The 19,640-nt window shown below is 45.5% G+C and overlaps 2 protein-coding genes across 2 annotated transcripts in view; both read right to left on the bottom strand.

Moving 5' to 3' along the window:
• The window catches only part of LOC135367257 (uncharacterized), a 31,870-nt gene extending 21,712 nt beyond the window's left edge, over positions 1-10,158 (bottom strand). The window contains exon 1 of the mRNA XM_064600431.1: positions 9,910-10,158. Coding sequence (XP_064456501.1) covers positions 9,910-9,915 — 6 coding nt within the window. The 5' untranslated portion in view covers positions 9,916-10,158. The remainder of the gene's footprint in view (positions 1-9,909) is intronic.
• A 3,789-nt stretch (positions 10,159-13,947) lies between these two features.
• Positions 13,948-19,501, bottom strand: LOC135366261 (ankyrin repeat and death domain-containing protein 1B-like). Its single transcript, XM_064598936.1, has 8 exons — positions 19,195-19,501; positions 18,645-18,700; positions 17,560-17,664; positions 16,541-16,592; positions 15,369-15,488; positions 14,938-15,036; positions 14,440-14,502; positions 13,948-14,167 (listed from the first exon to the last, which is right to left on the bottom strand). The coding sequence occupies exons 1-8, from the start codon at positions 19,343-19,345 to the stop codon at positions 14,031-14,033; spliced, it is 783 nt and encodes a 260-aa protein (XP_064455006.1). The 5' UTR covers positions 19,346-19,501; the 3' UTR covers positions 13,948-14,030.
• Between the last annotated feature and the right edge of the window lie 139 nt (positions 19,502-19,640).

Genomic DNA, 19,640 nt, shown 5'->3' with positions numbered 1-19,640 from the left:
ATGTGCGTGAGACACGTGGTGTGGGGGGTGAGAATGGATAGAAATTGTTTCATTCCGACTGTACAGGGAAACGTAAATAAAGCTGTAACAAAATACATTGTATGTGTGCTGCCTACTTGTTCGCCAGTCGAAGAAGCGCGGATGTCGATTTTCCAGGTAAGAGGGGCGCCATCAGTCTTGCGTCAGTCGGCACGAAACGTACGTGGTGGAGCCAATGCTTGCACAACATTCTAGCCGATATGATACTGGACTTAGGCAGGCACGTTCTCGATTTACAAATATGAAAATTCGAGTGAGCCGTGCTGAGATTTGGTGTTTCTCCAATCCCAAAGAAATTGTGTTCATATTGAACATATACCCGTCACGCGTGTGAAAAAAAAGAGAAAAATTGGGTACTTCTTAGATAAATATCTTGTCAGTGCGCAGTAGATAAAGTTTAGGTGAAATTTGATGTTTCTTATGCAAAGGGCAGTACCGTTTCTGCGCTGTTCCATTTATGAAGCAACAACAGCAAATAAAATGAAGAAGATGAAAGAGGGAACACTGCGCCTCATACTATCCAAAGCTGTAAGCCCAGCATATTGTCTCGTGTACTACTTCAAAATGGTAAAATTTCAAATTTATCTGTGCTACGTATCTACATACACAGATATGTTCAGGTGAAGGAACGAGTAGCAGTAAGTTCCAAGTGATTAGGAGCTCCTCCGTAATGGATGCACAGGAGATCAGTGAGCACTAGAATTACTATGAAGTATCGTGAAAAATGCCGGGAAAAGTCAGAAATATACGTCATATAGTCATACAAATACAAAATAACATCATACATAAATATGAGCAAAATAATGACAGAAAAGAAATTCCGTACTGTTCAACAACGTGATGAAACGTGTAGAACTAATAGACTTTATTAAGGAGTAGTTGAACAAAGCAAAAATATTTCATTTGCCTCTTAATTTGTTTAAGGTGGCAATTTGTTCCATTCTGATACGTTGTGGGACAAAAATAACAGTTTTCCGTAATTGGTTTTAGCTTTTGGGAGATTTAGTATGCCAGCTGCCCCTGCCCTAATGCAGCAGTTAGCACAAAGATCCCTGACACCTATAGGGATGTTGCAGCGAAGTTTACACAGCGCCATTTTGGGCCTAAGCGGTCACGGATCCAACAGTACACTCTTAAAAATGAACTTCACCGCATAGCACGCTCCTAGCCAACCATAATCTCGAGTGATATCGTTATCTGCCCTGATTTGTTGAAAACGGGAGGCGTACGCCTTTTTTGTGACACTTATGCTGTTCATAATTGTCACAAAAAAGGCGTACGCCTCCCGTTTTCAACAAATCAGGGCAGATAACGATATTATTCGAGATTATGGTTGGCTAGGAGCGTGCTATGCGGTGAAGTTCATTTTTAAGAGTGTAGGTAGTTTCATCAGCGAGTTTTCCATGCTGCGGTTTCAAGCGGTATGGCGGCAAAGAAAGCTTCATAACCTTTAGGAAACTCACAGAAAAAGCGATGCATCCTGCCAAGTGCGAAGAACTCGAGACCATGTATTTGAAAGTGCCACCGTCTTCTGCTATCTATGGCTGGTATAACAAGGGTACCTATTATGGGCACTTTCTTCCTGGCCTTATGACCTTCGTCTTGGCTTCGTGTCTTTTCGATAGTTTTCGTTCTTGTACAAGGAAAGATGTTCTGAAACCTAACCGCTGTGTTCCGCGGGGGTCAGCAGGTGTTAATTTCTGGTGTACCTGGAATATGCAGGGTTTGTACAGATAATTTGCGAAAATTTTCCAGAGTTTTCAAGGAACCTCGTGGACTTTTATACAGAGTTGAAGATATTATTATTATTATTATCATTCACTTTTATACATTTTTACTTATTTATTTATTTTTGTTGATTCATTTTTATACACTGACTGTAGGCGGCATTAGACGCGCTCAGAGCACTCATGTGTGGCCAGAGGAGAAGCAGCACGCATTTAGTACATTTAGTCTCATAGGTGAACACATTTATGCAGAATGAATGGTTTAATAACAGTGCTGGAAAAGGTGTTATGAGAAAACGCATCAGGAGCAGCGTCTTAAGTAGAATACCCCACTGGAATGTTGCTTTATGCGGGATACGCCATTCAGAGGAGCGTTTCAGAACCTCCATGTGGTATGATGTGAAAGAGACATCAAGAGGACGCACACCATAGCATAAGAGACTTACGCGCGGATGGTGTAACAAAGACATTATATGCACTCAGTGGTGGTGGTGGTGGTGAGGTAACGGGGTGGATTAACTGCAGCTCGGTTGAGAGATCGCTCTTTAGCAGAGAGTTTGTTACAAGACGAACCACCACGAACGCGCGGGGTTTGGCCACTGTTCTGACATGAAAACGATGCATAAGTCAGGGTTCTATTAGATTGTATTTCATGGAATGTTACAAGCTTACAAGCACCACACTACTACCGTCCTACGAGCTTCACGAGAATCGTTGGAACGTCATTTTTCTTTTTTAACCTCTCAAGGAAACTCTTACACGTCTTTGGCTGGTACATGCGGAGCTGCTGTTCTGGTGTTTTGTGAATTAACGAATACAACAGCCCTTCTTCCAGCACGTCAGTATAAGCTGTGACATCTGTCTATAGTATCTAGCTTTTCTGTTTACATTCTGAAGGATCCATCGATCTGTGCGTGGGCGGAGCTTTCCTCATGCTCTCGGATACTTTCGGGGGAGATGACCTCCATCCTGCGCTGCCATTGGTGAAAGCTGGCGCCAAGTCGAGTCACGTGGTTTGGGCTCATACGCCGTGCTAGTATCGACCCCGTTGGAAGTTGCGGATGCATCTCGTAATCGCCACAGAGTTCGCTTGCTTTTTATTGCTTATTTCAGGCCCTCAAGACTGCAGGCTGCTTTCGGAACATATAAGGCACACATTTTTGATATCTTAAAAGATGCAGAGATTCAAAATGTATGTGCTTCGAACTCCGAAAAAAAATAAATATATATATCGCAATCGGACTTCGATCCTTATTGTGAAGGGGCTCATTATTTCATTCCCCACATCACCACGAGCAATAGGGTTTAGTAACGCCTCTGGGGATGAAACTCCCCATTCATCATCTTAAAATAAAGTTGTTATATATATAGCTTCAGTTCAAGATATTAATAACGATTCATATGTAGCTTCTTCAACTTCATATCGACTTCTCGCAACTTTCTTGTTGCCTGGATATTCTCTCCAGCCTGGAAGAGCCAGGTTTTCTGTAGCGAAAGATGAAAGCTCGCTTGCTTCAGAGGAGAATGAATGAAAATCATGTTACTTAAGTTGCACACTTAAATTAAAGTTAAAACTGGAAGTTCGAGCAACGAAATATATTGTTACTGCTTCGAAACCAAAGACCAGCCAGTTTGACTTCGTCGAAACTCGCATCCCCATTTTTACTTTATCACATCACATCACATCACATCACTTCACCAAAGAGCAGCCGAAAGACATACTGTAAAATCCTTAACGTTCGCGACCCCTTATTTTTGAAATGCGAAATTAAAGGTTGTATACAGTATAACAGTAACAACACCACAGCCCTCGAAGATGTGAATGGAATGGAATGCACGGGACCGACGCTGTTGAGTTTCCCCAAATGCTGTACACACTACACAGTTCAAGTATCGTACGCTTCCTGCATTCTCCCCTCTTGACCGCAGTCAACTACCGCCCCTTCTTTCCACCCTCCCATCGCCTCTCCTCCCTACCCACGTGCCACCGCCGCCGCCTTCTTGTCATGCAAATGACCATCCCCTTCGAAATGCCTCCCCTCTTCCCTCTCTTCGCAGACTTGTAACACCTGCAGCGCCGTTTTTGCACCCACGCCATTCCACTTCCCCCGTCTTCCTTTTCTCAGTCCTCGCTCCTTTATGTGCTTCTTTTTTTTCCTTTGCCGCGGGAAGGGACAAAAACCGAGGGAGAGGTTTGTGTTCGATCATTACTCTTTTTCCGATTCCATATAGTGTATGTATACAACCGCTGACGTACCGGGAAGTGGTCTCAGTGAAATCAATCGTGAAACTTTTTATTTATTTATTTATTTACAAGTACAGTCAAACTCCTTTATAACGAACACCTTTTTAACGAAAATACCACTACAGCAAATTTTTTTGCGGTCCCGCTGGAGCCCTATAGGTCCAATAATGGACATCCTTGTTAACGAAAATACCTTTACTGGGAATTTTTTTTGCTGTCCCTTGAGTTTCGTTGTAAAGGAGTTTGACTGTACTGCTCATCTTGAGTCGTTACAGGATCTAAACAAAAAAATCTCAAAAGAAAACGCGCTCGATGAAAAAGGAGGAATAGTATTCAGTACCGCATGTACTACTCAGTGCTACCGAGATACCGGTACTACATTGCCATGCATGGTTTACATGCAAAATTTAAAATGGTTATAGTCGGTAGCGTTTTATTGCCTAGCAATCTCCTGCGGATATGACGGAAAGTTGATCGCAGTATCGTGCTCCTTGGGGCAACTTCATTGAAAGGTCGTGCGAGAAAGCATGTGAGGAAAAAAAAAAGAAAAAGAAAATCGGGAAAAACGCCAAGACAGCACAGCCGGTACTGGTATACGATATCTGGTCAAAACCCAGCCCTTAGCGTGACCTTGAAGTCACCAAAATAAGCGCACACTATAACCCTACCAGGCCACGGTGCTGTTCGCGCGCAGTACAGTACAAATACTGTACAATACTTCATTGTAGTCTACTTGCGAACAGTAGCGCACACAGTATACATCAGCATAAATACGTTCCGGCGTCAATGGTACGTCGTACAGTAGTCTTCCAGGGCAGGACCACAGAATCCTTACAACAAATCCAGTGGTACAGTCCCGCAAAGCATAGACCGTAGCTACATAAACACATGCCCCACTTGGGAGTCGTGGATGACATGCAATCCTATTTTCCTAACATCACTCCTCAAGAAGCTCAAAGTGTAGCTGAATACTACTGAGCATATCATTGAGCCTTGTATACCCCCGACATTCAAGTCTCACTTGACGTCACCCAAGCCACGATAAACGATGTGACACTGTGCAAACCGCCCTGCTCCATGCAAAGCGGAAGACGCAGAACATAAATAATGTCTGCGGTTCCACATAGGGCGCCCTTTGTCGACCACCGAACCGCCCTGGCAACGTTGTGTACTTAGCCACGTTCGACTCCGTGTTTGTAATAGAGCGCAGAGGGAGTTGACACGCTTTCGACCCCCAACCGCGGGAGTCCATTCTTCATTTCTGTGAGCTTCCAGAGTATAGACCTCTGTGCCGCCGATGCGCCGACGCCGGTAGCGAAGGCAATATGATGCCGGCGACCACACCGCCATTGACGCACAGGTCTACGAGTACTCCAGGCTAATCGTGTGTTGTCACTTCTTGTCAAACACGTGGCTTTCCGTGTGGCCGATCGCCCAGGTTTTGGCAACATTAAATTTTGTTTCGCATTGTCATTGCATGTGGATGTGAATTGTATTCGAGTACTCTAGCAGACGACGACCTTGTGTACTATGCAGATGTCTACTGTGCAGACGACAGTGGCGCAAAGATGGATGGTCCAATGGAAACAAACGCTGCGGGATAGCAAGCAAAGACGACGGTGTGCCTTTTTCCAATATTGTTGCAGAGTCCTGCTAATTTTAGTGGCGAAGACCCAGCGCTACAATAAGCCTGACTGTCCGAAAACCTCATGTAGTCTGTGCTACAAGCTTAGAGCTAGCGACAACGTTCGACTGCTGTCTCTCCACTCGGTCGGGCAGCTGCAACGCGACAATTTGACACGCCACGACACACAAACAGCGAAATACTTTTTGACTCGTGCTGCGACGCTGTCAACAGTAACTGTAATGGTAATCATCCCAACTCAACACCGAGATGGCTCTCAAAATCACTCCTTCGACAGCTCCAACACGAGCATCATCGTATAGAACAAAGGCGCACGCAACACCGCGGCACAACCAGCGCTGCTGCCTCCAATGAAAACGTCATCCGACGTCTAGCTCACAATGAAGGATATTTCACGCCGTTCCCGTCGTCATAATGCTTGTAACATCAACAAAAGCTGCTGCCTCGCCTTATACTCCGAGAGGAAATTAATTTCTCCTGGCCGAGTAATCGCTCCACAATGGCACGGGGTGCTGGGCCTTCTACCGGGAGAATCATGCTCCACTTGTTCCCCCTGCACACCCTCCCCCAAAGCCCAAAGAAGCCGATTAGCGACGTCAACCAAAATTAAGCCGTCATGCGGCGTATGTTGCCGAGGGTGAGGTTCACCTGCTTGTGCCCCCTACACGGGCAAGCGAAAGCGACCGAATGGATTATTGGATGTAGAGTAAGTGTCGCCTCGGCGTAGCGAGATTTAGGCTTAAAGATAGTGTAAAGCAGTAGAGTTGCAATCTCCGAAGATTTGTCTATCCGATAGCTTGAGACCGGTTTTAGAAAATCATAATTGAAAGATTACGGGCAACACTGTGTCGAAGTCGCCACCAACTGCGCACTGCTCGTCAAGCACGGCGGCGAAACTACATTGCATGCGCATGACACTGTGTCTAAAACAAAAGAAGCTGGCTACGTGTCGGCTACGTAGAACACAATGAGCAGCGAGCTAGTTGGGAACATAGACCAATGTTGCTTGACAAATTGGGGATTATTTCCCACCAGACGTCGCCCCGAACCGTTTTAACACAACTTTGGTTGCAAGTTGAAGCAAGTTGCAAGTATTTAGCGTTCACTGTCAGATGTGTAACTTCTTGTGCTGGGTTTACCAGCAAGAAGAACTACACCGCAAACATAACCTGTCTACCTGCTGCTTTACGATACCTTTACGTTTACGTGGTAAGTATTGGGTCAAGACTGATGGAGAGTCGTCTATTCAAGTGAGCCTTCTGCAGAACTTGCGCGGCCAGTTCTACCACTATTTCAGACGAAGCGCATGTACGGGGTTTTCCTAAGTTTCCACGGGCTTCTGAAACTGAAAGAAACATGCGTCCATTCCATTTCCACCTACTCCTGAGCGTGCGAATTCCGTCACAAGCCTTGTCACACAATATCGTGTCGATGGCGCGCATTGCTCCATACCAACTTACTCCTGCGGGATATTGATACGTTTACTCCCTGGAGTGTATCGCTTCTATCACGGGGAGAAGCACAATGGTCGGTCACGTGACCTGCACGCGGCCGGTACTCAGCGCCCCCTCATGGAACGGAAACCGACACTTCCCTTTCAGGGTGATTTAAATTTCAAGCGTTGGATCGCTCCAGGAGTTGAGACCTGTGGGCTTATATTGACATTCCATAGGGAGGCTGTGAATCGCTATCCCGGTGTCTCGTTTCAAGGCATTTCCGAGGCGCTTCGAAGCCTGGGAAAACGCGATGCGGACCGATATATATATATCCGTATTCAACTCCTGCTGTTGTTCCTTTTTGTCTGTGAATGTAAAATAGCTTGGACGTAATTAAAGGCTATATGCAAGATACAGATTATACGACTTTCTCTGGATTGTCTCGGCTATTGTCTCAGCACCTGCGGTCCGGTCATGGTGGAGATGGTGTAAAGAGCTTGCCAATGCTGGCTTCACAGTTGTGGGCAGCGTGACGACTGTAGCTGGACGTGTTTTGCGTCCGTGCGTTTTGCTTTATTTATACGTTTTGCTTGACATATGTGATCGCATCAGCGGATTAGTGGCGGACATGGTGCGCGCATTTACGGATCAGCAGAAGACAACGCCAAAGAGAAAGACACTATCATATGCGACTTCGCGAGCAATTTCAGCGCCTACAGAGCTTCTCAATATGAACGGGCGGTGGCGTTTTTTGTTTTGCATAGCGTCTATTAGGTAATTCCGCAAAGAGGTCTCTGCAACAAACTTCGCAGAAGGAGCCTCGTTTTCCGTCAATGTTGCCATCAAAATCGTCATTACCCGGACTGAGAAATCCTTCAATATAATTGCGAGTTGAATTACACGTAAAGCGAGTCCCGCCTACGCTTGTGTGAAAATCCTACTGCACAACGCGCTAGGTGCTGTGAAAATTATCGTGCAAAACGAAGTAGAAAGGTCGCCCTCACGTGATCAACACCAAACAGCTGCAGCATCGCAGTACCAGATGCAGGAGAAAACAAAGGCAGTTAAACTATCGTACAAAATACCGTGAAAATCGCTCGTCTCTTGAGTTATGGTCAGCCCCCTTTTATGCTGCGCAGTTTACATCATAATCGGATCAACCGAAAGCAATGTGATGATACTATCCGTTCCCCAAAGCAATTGGCCACGGTTGCAGCTGCACTTGGGGGAGGGCGATTGAAACGTCACTGTGTAAAACATAGAAAAAAAAGAGAGCAGTGACTAGCAGAATGAGTCTGTCAATTGGTAAGCGTTAATCCGTCATGCATGAATGAAATCCACTGCGTTGATTTTTCTTATGCGTATTTGTCCGAATGCTCGCTGTCCTCGTTCGAAGCTTCAATTGTCTAAGTTAGTACAGTTGCCGACAGAAAAACGTAACACACGGGCTCAAATTCAAGGTTTGATTTCCTCCACTTGGACATTTGCCATCCTTTTCGCCCGACTCTGCCTGGAGGCAGTGTAGAAGGTGGGTGCGGTGTGCAGAACCATCCGTGTGAGGCCTGCTCGTGGTTCGATGCTTTATCACGTGACACGTGAGTTCATCCCCAGCTCCCTCTCGTACCACTCCCCCAAGTGACCCGAAATCCCGCATCACTCAAACGCGTTCAGGGCCCATTTTGACGTCATCAACGCCATGATGAACGACCTGAGTCTTCGGCTGTGCAAGCATCCCAGCCCCATGCAAACGGAAGACGCAGTACATAAATAATCTCTGCGGTTCTATATACAATGTACTTTTGTGAGCCACCGAGCTGCTGTGTTTAGCGTTGTGTGCTTAGCTCCATTCGACAAACTTGTGTGTTTGCCATGGGGAGGAGGTGGGAGCTTGCACGCTCAGCCGCCAGGGGTAGCCCATTCTCCGTTCCGCTGTGCTTGCAGGCTAATCATACTTTGCAGACATGTGTCTGACTAATCACACGGATTTAAGAACGATTAATCTTATTCGCTATAGAGAAAAAATGTCGGCAACACGGAAATCCTACTACACAGGTTACCCCATAACTAGCGTACGCAAATTTTTTTTTTAAATATTGGCGGAGCGCGCTATGTCAATGAAGCTAACTGAATGATGTCAGTTGTCGTGTATCGCAGTCACGAGTATATGTAATTGAACCTAATTAAGTAATCAACTGGAACTAATTAATAGGCGGCAATTAAAGAAAAAAAACACCGCGTGACAGCGCGCCCACGCGCCATGATTGGAGCGTTCTCAAACGTGCTCCGAAAGAAAGCATTTCACTTTTTTTTTTTTTTTGTGGAGCGCCGTTCAAGACAGGGAATCCTAACCTGAGAGCTGTGTCGGATTGCTGTTACTGATGATCAGTTTTGTACCGCTAACCAAACAACGGGCAACACTAAAAACCATTACTCGCTACACCATTCGAATTCACAATACTAGTGTCCCTACAACTCTCAAAACAGAGAAACGATCACATAGCCCCACTGCCAAGTACCTTCATCATTGATTCATCTCATTGTCCAAGTACTCTTGCACGTCACAAGTCGTCTGCCCTGAACTTAGATGAGTGAACATATATGTGAAATAAAGTGCCCACAGTAAATAAAAGGCAGTCTATTTACCGTTGCAAGATTCAGCCCTTCAATATCCAATAAATAATGCTTAGCATTGTTATCGAACGCGGGAAGTTATCTTAAGCACGGTGTTCATTTTTGAACAAGACATGCACTGACAGCAAGAACGACGACCGCGATAATAAAAACGTTGCGTGATCACAAGGAATCATTGGCACTCACCAACATAATATCCACTTCGTACAGTATATGGTCATAAGTCTGACACACTGGCGTCTCTCGGTGTCTTGAAAACAGCAGTCATGCACACGCTCTCTCACACGGCACGTCATGAAGGTCAAGGCATTGCGTATAACAACATTGACTAGCTACAACAAGTGTCACCTGTCAACATTTGCAGCACCGCCATAAGCCTCGTGCTACACAAACTACACCAACGGAAGCAGAGTGAAAAAAGGAGCACTTTGAGTTCCACCGATATGTGGCACTCACTAGCGCATCATCGCTGCATTGAGCAGGCGCACTTATCTCCCATCACCACGAGATAGCAAAGTCATCTAGTGCGTCCTAACCACGGTGAGAAAAGAGAACCGCAATCTTTATCGCAGATAATCAATCACGATCGACCGCAATCGCAGATAACATCAAGAAATTTCTCAGACGCATGTCGCCAACACGACAGTACGAGAAAGACATTGAAATGTGGCAGCGTTCTTGCTTCTTTTTTGCCCGATTGAAATATCTGAACGCCAGTGTCTTTCAACTCCAAAATGCAGACTCTATCGTCCACCAATGCAACATCCTAAGTAGGGCTAGGCCCTATTAGGCGTTCTACAAGTGCGAATGTGCTGTGGTCAACGGGCTGAGTCTTGTTCCTTAATGAGTTGACATTATGGACACGCGAAAGCTGTGCTAGCAGGGCTTTGCTTTGCAGCGCAAGCTTCCAGAGCAGCTCAAGTGACTCAATAACAGGGGATCTATTAGTGTTTGGGAGGCCTCGTGTCAATATCAGGGGTGCGGAATGGTGTCTCCCATTCCGTTCCAATTCCATTCCGAGGAATGGAAATTTGCGATAATTTCATTCACTTCAATTCCTCGGGATGAAAAGGTATGGTCGGCTCCTGGAATGGCTGGTCAACCCAATTCTATTCCGTAATTCCCTCAATAAAAGAACAGGACCGTCAACCATACTGGCAAGTCCAGCGGTGCTAGAGGAGATTGACATTACCAAGCACGGAAAAAGCACAAAGACAAGGTTATTTCACTCTTGACCGTGTACAGGTGTGGTGCACAGGGTGCGAGGGCAGAAACCAGCACGCTGAAACCAAAAGTGCCACCGGGTCACCCAGACCATTCCATTCCCCTTCCTAGGACAGTTTTCCGCCATTCCATTCCAATTCCATTCCGGGCTCCGCTAAATCTGGAATGATTCCGGAATCATTCTAACTCCGGAGTGGCAACTCCGCAAGCCTGGAAAATATACTCAAGAAGACCTAGACCTATGAAGACACATGAGACGGTTTTGCACACGACGCTGCGATGTTTTCGCAATCACAGTTGGTGCATTAGTTGATTTATCCACATGGTTCGCCGCGAATTTCATCTTCAGTTTTCAGTGGAAGGGGGCGCCACCTCCTATCTTCCATGGCTGCCTCCAATCAAAACGACATCTTCACATTGAAGTATATTTCACGCGGTTCCCGTCGTCATTCTGCTTGTAACGTCAACAAAAGCTGCCGCCTCGCCTTACTCCGAGAAGAAATTTAAATTGCTCTTGCCCGAGTAATCGCTCCACAATGACGAGGGGAACTGTGCGTGAGGAGGTTCATGCTCCACTTGGTCACGTGCACCCTCCCCAAAAGGGCCGATTAGCAGCCGTCAGATGAAGCCGTCGCGCAGCGTATGCTGCCGGGGGCGAAGCTCACCTGGTTCTGCCCCTATACACAGGGGGTAACAACCCAATGGATTAGGGGAATCAATACTGCTAGTTCGACGAGGATCTTGGGTTAACTTTAGCTGCTAAGCGCGGGGTCAAACAGAAGTACTGCGCGCCCAAGTTTTTGGAGTGGTATGGTGTGTAGGAGATATCAATGGATATAGAAACGGTGTGGTCCAGTACACATTGAAGTCTTTGGGTATCTGCACAAAAATATTAAGGTTCTACGGTGTGCCCTCAGTATTATACAGGAAATAAAATCTAGACATTTTCTTGATAATCTCTGGAGCAAATAAGCAAACAATAATAGGAGAATAAAACAATGTGCGGTGTGAGCTCTTTTGTGGGTGCCTCGAGACTTTCCTTAAAAGCATTCCCCTCCAAACAGCCAAAGACGTCACGTAATCCTTTCTATCCCCGCATTCCTGCTGCCCTTTTTACTCTCGCGGCCACAACTGAATCGCGGTGCAAACGCGCAGATGAACCAAACAATGCTCACATAGTACTCATTGCCATCCCAAGGGCACGCAAAATCCTATTTGCTTTCTACTCATTATATGCTTGCCTGCATGGGAATTCCACAGCAGACCTTGTCACACACGGTACCTCCATACTTACTCGTGCAGGATATAAAAACGTTTACTCCCTAGAGTGTATCACTTCTATCATGGGGACTGACTACAATGGCGGGCCACGTGACCTGCACGCGACCGGTCCTCAGCGCCCCCTAGTGAAACGTAAACCGACACTTCATTTTCAGAGTTTGTGGATTCGAATTGGGAATGTTGAAGCCCCGCTATATCATGTGGTCGCGTTTCAGGGAGCCGTTTGAAGCGTGGGAAATCGCAATGGAAGGGAGCGGTTTGTCGAACATGAACACGTGTTTGTTGGAGTGTCGCTAGTGTCGCTAGTTTCTGTCAGAACGGCATTCCTGGCGTCAAGACGCTATTATATCCCGCAGACGACAGCAGAAAAGCACGTGTCCATAACTGTCTTCTGCTTTAGAAGCCGCTCAGACGAACAGCCATATAGCTTACTGCGGTGGTGGGGATAGAACTGCTTGCCGTAGGAGACTTACTGCACCATCTGCTCACTAGAGGCGCTGCTGCTCACGAAGAAAACAGCCAGTCCTGCCTGCGTTATTTTGGTGGTATTACCTTATAAAATAGCCAGAGCAAAAAAAAATTAAAGCAATCCTTTCCATTTCATAAGGAAACCACACAATTCCGAATTTCTAAACTGCGTGCAAGAGCAGAAGACACGACTGTCTTCAAAGTGACACGAACTTTGCCTGGAATGCAGGTGACATCTGAAATAGTGTCTCCCTGGCATTTTCAGAAACCACCAGCCATGTACCACATTACCAGATTTTGCTTGTAAACTATAATTACACGGCAGTTAATTTGCGAGAAGCACTAAAGAAAGCTATTACAAATGACAGACGCAAAAACCTGCAGTATCGCGTCAGATACGAGGTAAAACAGAAGCCACTTAAATTATCGTACAAATCACCCTGAAAGTTAGACTCAAACGCTAGATACGTGGATTAGTGCACAAAGTGTCCCTCTTGAATTATGGTCAGTCTGCGCCCTTTTGCCTTTGCGACAGCCTCTATTATGCTGCGGAGGTTTCATCATAATCGGATCAACCGAGAGCAACGCGGGGAGGATGGCCCTTCCCCTAAGCAATTGGCCATGGTTGCAGCTGCACTTGGGGGCGATTGAAACATCAGGGTATAAAACATAGAAAAAAAAAAGGGCCAGTCACTGGCAGAATGAAACTGTCAACACGTAAGAGCTTATCACTCATGCATGAATGAGTACAGTCTACTGCGTTGGCTTTTTTGTGCTTGTGCAACGTGTTCCACTTTACGCGCTCGAAATCGGCGTAGAGTACTAAATCCAGTACTAAATTTCGTGTCTTCGAGATCCTATTACTGAATTTTATGCCATTCAGATCTCCTTTGTCTCACGCTCTATTCTCGCAAAACAGCATTTTTCTGTATTTCTGAACGCTAAGTTTGGATGGATCTTTCTCGATCAGTGATTCTCACAACTACCTTTACTCTATGCAGTCCTTCTGCCGTTCAACAAACCGTTACTTCAAAAATACCTGAATTATACTATTGTGAATACGTTTGGTTGCAGGATTGTCCTGAACATCTGTCTCACCACCACTACGGGTAGCTATCAGGCCATATCTGGACAGCAACGATGTGGCGGCAAGTGATGCAGAACCTGATGCTTTCTTCAGCGATGGTAGATTCACCGCTTCTTGATATTTTCTTGGGCACAAAATTTGGTACGGTCGACTAGGAATTGTATTTGTGCAGACGTTTATTATGACAAATTATCATCGCACGGGAGCACCGATACAGGACGGGCAAACGCACAGCACCAGTACTCCCTCAGTCGCCGGACGCTATCTTATTTGTTGCGCATCTATTGTGAATGCTGTCACGTGGGCTACGATAAGAGTGATCACGTTCATTTCTCATGGGGCAGTACTCGAGATCTTCCAAGTAAGCGCAGACGGGACCGTGGCCTGAAACAAGATATTCTGTAGTTAGGCTTGGCGTACTTGTTAAACGCAGTCACCAAAGTCAGGTGAAGGCAAAGGTTTTCAGCGACTCGGCACTTTCGGGACTATTACTGCAAACATATCTAACAATTAGCACATTCCTGAAGCCGTGACTGTCAATGCAGCCCAGATGAGGCAGAAACTAGTTGTACAGCGCTGTTCGCGTTGCAGCCCTTTAGATACTGTGCATGCTATGCTGGTGTATGCTGGTTATACCCGAGAGAGGACGTTGTTACCTTGCAGTCGTGCCAGATGCGCGGCTGTCCTGCCTTTTCTGTCTCGTATCGAATGGTCTGCGCCTGAAACGTCATGTAACAGTACTGACTCTTATGCCGTTCCAAGGTAAATTGCCGCTGCTGTTGCAAGAAGTAAGTGGAATGTGCCACATCACCACAAAGGAGTGCTTGATGCCTGCTTACATTCGTTAGCCTGCACACGTTTATCAATCATTCTTTTCCTTCATTCGATTATCCATCATTATACCCAAGCAGCACAATGTACTGAAAGTCGAGTGCAATGGGGGTGGACGGCATGTGTCTTATTAATGTTCTTTAGTTTGACTGGTCTGTTCAAGGCTTCCCACCTACCCGTCCACCCTCATTGCACTCGACTTTCAGTACATTGTGCTCCTTGCAAGGAGGACAATACTGACGCCGTCGGACCTCATTCACAAGTGTTAGTCTGGCTCCAATGTCAGGTTTTCTGGTTATGCCCTTCACCCGCAAGTAACGTACCATGTTCAAGAAAAAACTTGACAAGGTGAATGGAGCCCTTCCAAGCAGACAAATGCAGAGGCGTCAGGCCCGCGACATTCTGGTCGTTGACATCACAGCCTGCGATTCGACAATGATTCAAAATAAAACGACTGACAAGCAGAATTGACAAGCCGCTATTAAAGCAAGGCTGTGACGTAATGCAAAATGGTAAGGAGCAGTTCTGTCTTTAAGTATAACCAAAACACCGAGTTCGAAATTCTGCAAAATGCTGCCAACCTGTTATTTTAATTCATAAAGATTATGGATTGGATTGGGTTAGACTGGATTGGAATAAAGAAAAATAATACGCAGATTGTGGCTCCACAAGTGGAACCGGATACTCGATCCAGTGCACGCGTAGCGTGATACTAACAAAGAACATGGGAATGAATTGATTGCGCAACATTTACCTAAATTGATGAAGAACAGCAGAAGTTGAGTATCGGTAAGCTCATCGTTGCAGATGCATCGGAACGTAATCAGGTAAAGGGGAGAATCTCCGTTCTCAGATCGTGCTTTGATGTTCGCTCCTGTACAATAGCCGGGCACGCATTCACACAAGATGTAAAACGCTTTGTGTATGTTGAATAAAATGACGAAAATGTCTGGCTCACGAAGATGCAACACTATCTGCAATTGTTTGGTCATTGATGTGCAAGACCGAACATATATATGCTTCGAAAAGGGGAAAAAATAAAACACTGTCAAGGAGCCCGCGGAGAGGGAATCACACACGTAACATGAAAAACGGTTAGGAGCAACTAATATTTATTCGAACAAGAACTTTCGTGCAAGAGACTGCAGAAGAAGTGCAGTCTCTTGCACGGAAGTTCTTGTTCGAATAAATATTAGTTGCTCCTAACCGTTTTTCATGTTACGTGTGTGATATATATGCTTGTTAGAGTCCCGTCTGACAGAACGCATAAGAATAGTGTCGTCCTCCTATCTTGCATAAAAAAATTCTGGTTTATTGGTGATTCTGAATCTATTTTTTCTGCCTAATTTCAGTTCATAGTTTGTTCCTCAAACGTCGTCAGAGGCGCACCAACATAGGAATATTGCCACGGTACCTGGTACTCAATAGCTGGTACCTGAGCAACGTTTGTCAGGGCGGCGAGAAAGTGGCGTAGAACGCGATACTCCTCCTCCTTCTGTGGAGACATTTGGGTAACAAACTCTCCTATCCAATAGACCTCTACCCGAGAAACTTCACCATGATCTTGGCAGACAGACTGAAACCGAAACAAATCGGAAGGGGAGGGCTCGGTTCCACGACTCGGTTCCACGACGGGCACTTGTTCGCTACCTCCTATTGAAAGCACGGTAGGACCGAAACTGACATCCCTTTCATGCACCATCGTAAACCCCTCAAGGCCGTGGCTTTCGAGCGCGACATTGTTCGTCCCCTAGCTTCTAGCGTAGTTCATCTCTACCAAATTGGTGGCGCTGTCGATCACTATGACGTCATTTGTTTACAAACAGGGAGAACTCAATTCTTCCGCTTTTCCCCTATTCTTTCCTGTACATTCTACTGCGCGAAATCAGTGCTATAGGATGCTCAACTATAAAAGCATGACATTACCTCTGTCCAGCATCAATTGCACCAGTGTCATATTGCAGCTCAAACACGCAGCCTGCACAATAGTTTAGAGTAATAATCACCGCAATAAACGAGGACTTTTTTTTTCGATACTCTGAAGCTTCTTCTCGACTGTATGCTGCGTCTATATCTTTTATACACATTCATAACCAACACATACTTGCTATGCATTGCTTGTTTAAGGATGCTTCGTGCGATCTAGTTAAAGTTCGCATCCGGAGAGATCTTTATCGTTCGCTTCCGGAGAGCCGCACACGTCGGAAAACTGTTTTCTTCGCTTTGGTTTCCTCCCGCGCTCAAAGGAAGAAATGTAATCGGGGACCAGCGTGCAGAACATGCTAGCAAATGACAAAGCCATTATTTTCATTCGCAGGAATCTGGAAAACTGCAGGAAACTTGTCGAATTTGTTGATTGCAATCAATTCCCAGACTGTTACTGTAGGGAATGACATCATTTTGGCCCGAATATCGCGGGCTGGTGTGTCGAGGGAAGCGATTTTGTCGCATCTCCCATAGTCTCCTAGGCATTAAAAATTTGAGAAAAAAAATCGCTAAAAAATCAGGGGATCGCGTCAGGCCTTCAAAAATGTCATTCCCTAGAAAAACTCGAGGGAAACAGGCCTGTACCTCTTTCGTGCAGAAATTTAGAGTTGTTTACGAGAACCCTGCGAACAAAATTTTCCCATGGACTTGTTCTTAAGAAGTGAGTCCGCCTTCATTTCTTCGTATATTTCTTGCAGTAACGAATAGTATTGACGTCGATGATTTGCAGAGCTGCGGTTTATTGTTGTCTAATCCTCAACCTTGATCATTTCAAAAGCGACGGACGTTTTGCAGTCTGTCAGACTTCATCGCAGCGTTATTTGGCTCTCACCGATTCTAAAGAACGAAATATGTAAAACAGCAATGGAATGGTCATCGATACAGAATATATTAACGTATAGATTTCCGTTGCTTCCTGCATCACAACTCATAAGTAATAATAGTACGTGGCCCTGTACCATGAATATGCTGTGCCCAAAGCCCGTAACCATTCTGTTTAAATCCAGCTGATTGTCGTCCACCAGTTTCAAGCACTCTTCTGTCTTTCTGTCTTCATGACGAGCCTGCATGTGAAAGACGAGAATTTCGGAATGATAATTTCTTCTAAATTCTACTTGATTCGTGCTATCCAGACCCACACGCCTCACAGTGTACTCGCACAAAAGAATGCTTCCCCGTGTTTTGTGGAAGTTTCATAAAATAATTATACATTTTTGAGAAAAAAAAAAAAAACGTAGTAAAGGTCGTCGTGATTGGGCTCCTGTATTGTTGCTCAAAGGGCACGCCTAGGAGGTTCGGGAAGTCTCATCTTTGGAAGGATTCTATTATGCGTGTGGCCTACTCCAAAGACGCGGAACGGTGCATCGAAATCACTTTTTATGATTTCTTTCGATCCGAAGGGCTCCCGTACGGCACGATTGCACTACATGTATATCAAAGGCAAATATCGCGACACAGAAATCAACTCATGCGATTTCTATGCGTCAGGAAGACTACCTGTAGGCTGTTTTCACATGCTGTCAAGCGAACCCGTTTGGTGGTGGTCACAGCTGCCGGGCTTATTTAGCATTTGCTCGAAAACGAAGCCCTGAATGGTGTTTTGAAATCTGGACGCGTCCGTACCCTTCTTTTATCTCAAAGACGCTTCGTTATTGTCGCTCTCACATTTTCTAATATGAAAACTATGGTCGTCGCATCGAAAAATAGCGCTGTTTGTAATCTTTCAATGCCGCTAGCACGAAAAGTGACCATCAGTGGGAGGAGCTTACGAGCATGCCACGTCACTGCCACGTCACAATGTGACGTAGGTGAAGGCTCCGTGTACCATTGCTAGAATTACGTTCTGCACGCGGTTACGTGTCAAATACACGTATCCCGACAAAGAAATCAGTTTATGTGTGAATCAGTTTCTGCTAGATTGAAAGGATTGTCAAGTGACCCTCTGCCGTTGGCATGTCGCATTAAAAACAGTGAGATTTCGTAGGGCTTCAGCATTTTGTGTTTATCAAAACTAGTACGCTGGTTAAGGAAACACGCAACTTACGGCAGCTAGTTCGAAGGCTTTGCTCATCAGCGATATCTTCTTCTTAATAAGCCTTCCTTGAACACAACGAAAAATAAAGAAGTACGAGTGAGATGCATCGACAAGGGTAGCCATCGGTACCTCGATTTTTCGATATTTGTACAAGTATTTGGGACAGATGAGGCCAGGGCAGCAGGAGGGCCTGCGTCACAAGAAAGGGGAAGTGAAAGAGTAAACGGACCGCGAGACAGGGGGTTTGTATGCGTCCCGGGGAGACTTCAGGGGCGACTGAGCCGATATCGATGTGGATTGTCCTTCGAAGAATCTCCAAGGAAAAGCGCAGGCATCACAGTGGGATTCGATCCCACAACCACGTCTTTAATATGGCGTTATATTTTACTTTTTATGGGTATCATCTGTGCGACAAAACATCTGACAATAAAATTATAAATTGTTTTCAATTGAGCGTAATGCAGTGTACCTTTCATGCCTCTTTTTCGAGAAACATGGTTTGCCGTGTTGCCCGATGTTGCATGATCAAATAAAGTGGTAGGTGTTAGTCGAAACTTACTTTTGCTGGAATCCTGTATCGCGACGACCACGCCGACGACAGCGAGGGTGCCTGTTACCAGCATATATACGACAAACACGACGGACATGTAAGGATGTTCTTGATCTGTTATCAACAGAAGCATTTTCTTGAGGAGCTGATCTTCCATCATATTGTTAACTGACTTCTCCCTTTCTTCTTCTTCTCTTCGTCCAAGCAAAAGATGGCAGCTGGCAGCTCAACTCCTTCTTCTTCTACCATAGCTTCACTTGCTTTCTGGCCTTGCACTTGAAGTGAAGGGGGGTTTAGCAGGGTGCGGTTGACCATCTTAGAATGTCTTATCATCTTACCAACTCGCCCGAATTATAACTTTATTGCACTACTTGCCTTGCAGTGAAGGGGGGTTTAGCAGGGTGCGGTTGACCATCTTAGAATGTCTTATCATCTTACCAACCCGCAGAATTATA

The sequence above is a fragment of the Ornithodoros turicata genome, chromosome 8 (genome assembly GCF_037126465.1).
Source record: "Ornithodoros turicata isolate Travis chromosome 8, ASM3712646v1, whole genome shotgun sequence".
NCBI lineage: Eukaryota > Metazoa > Arthropoda > Arachnida > Ixodida > Argasidae > Ornithodoros > Ornithodoros turicata.
The sequence above is the reverse complement of the archived record's forward strand: the minus strand, read 5'-3'. Positions and strand labels throughout refer to the sequence as shown.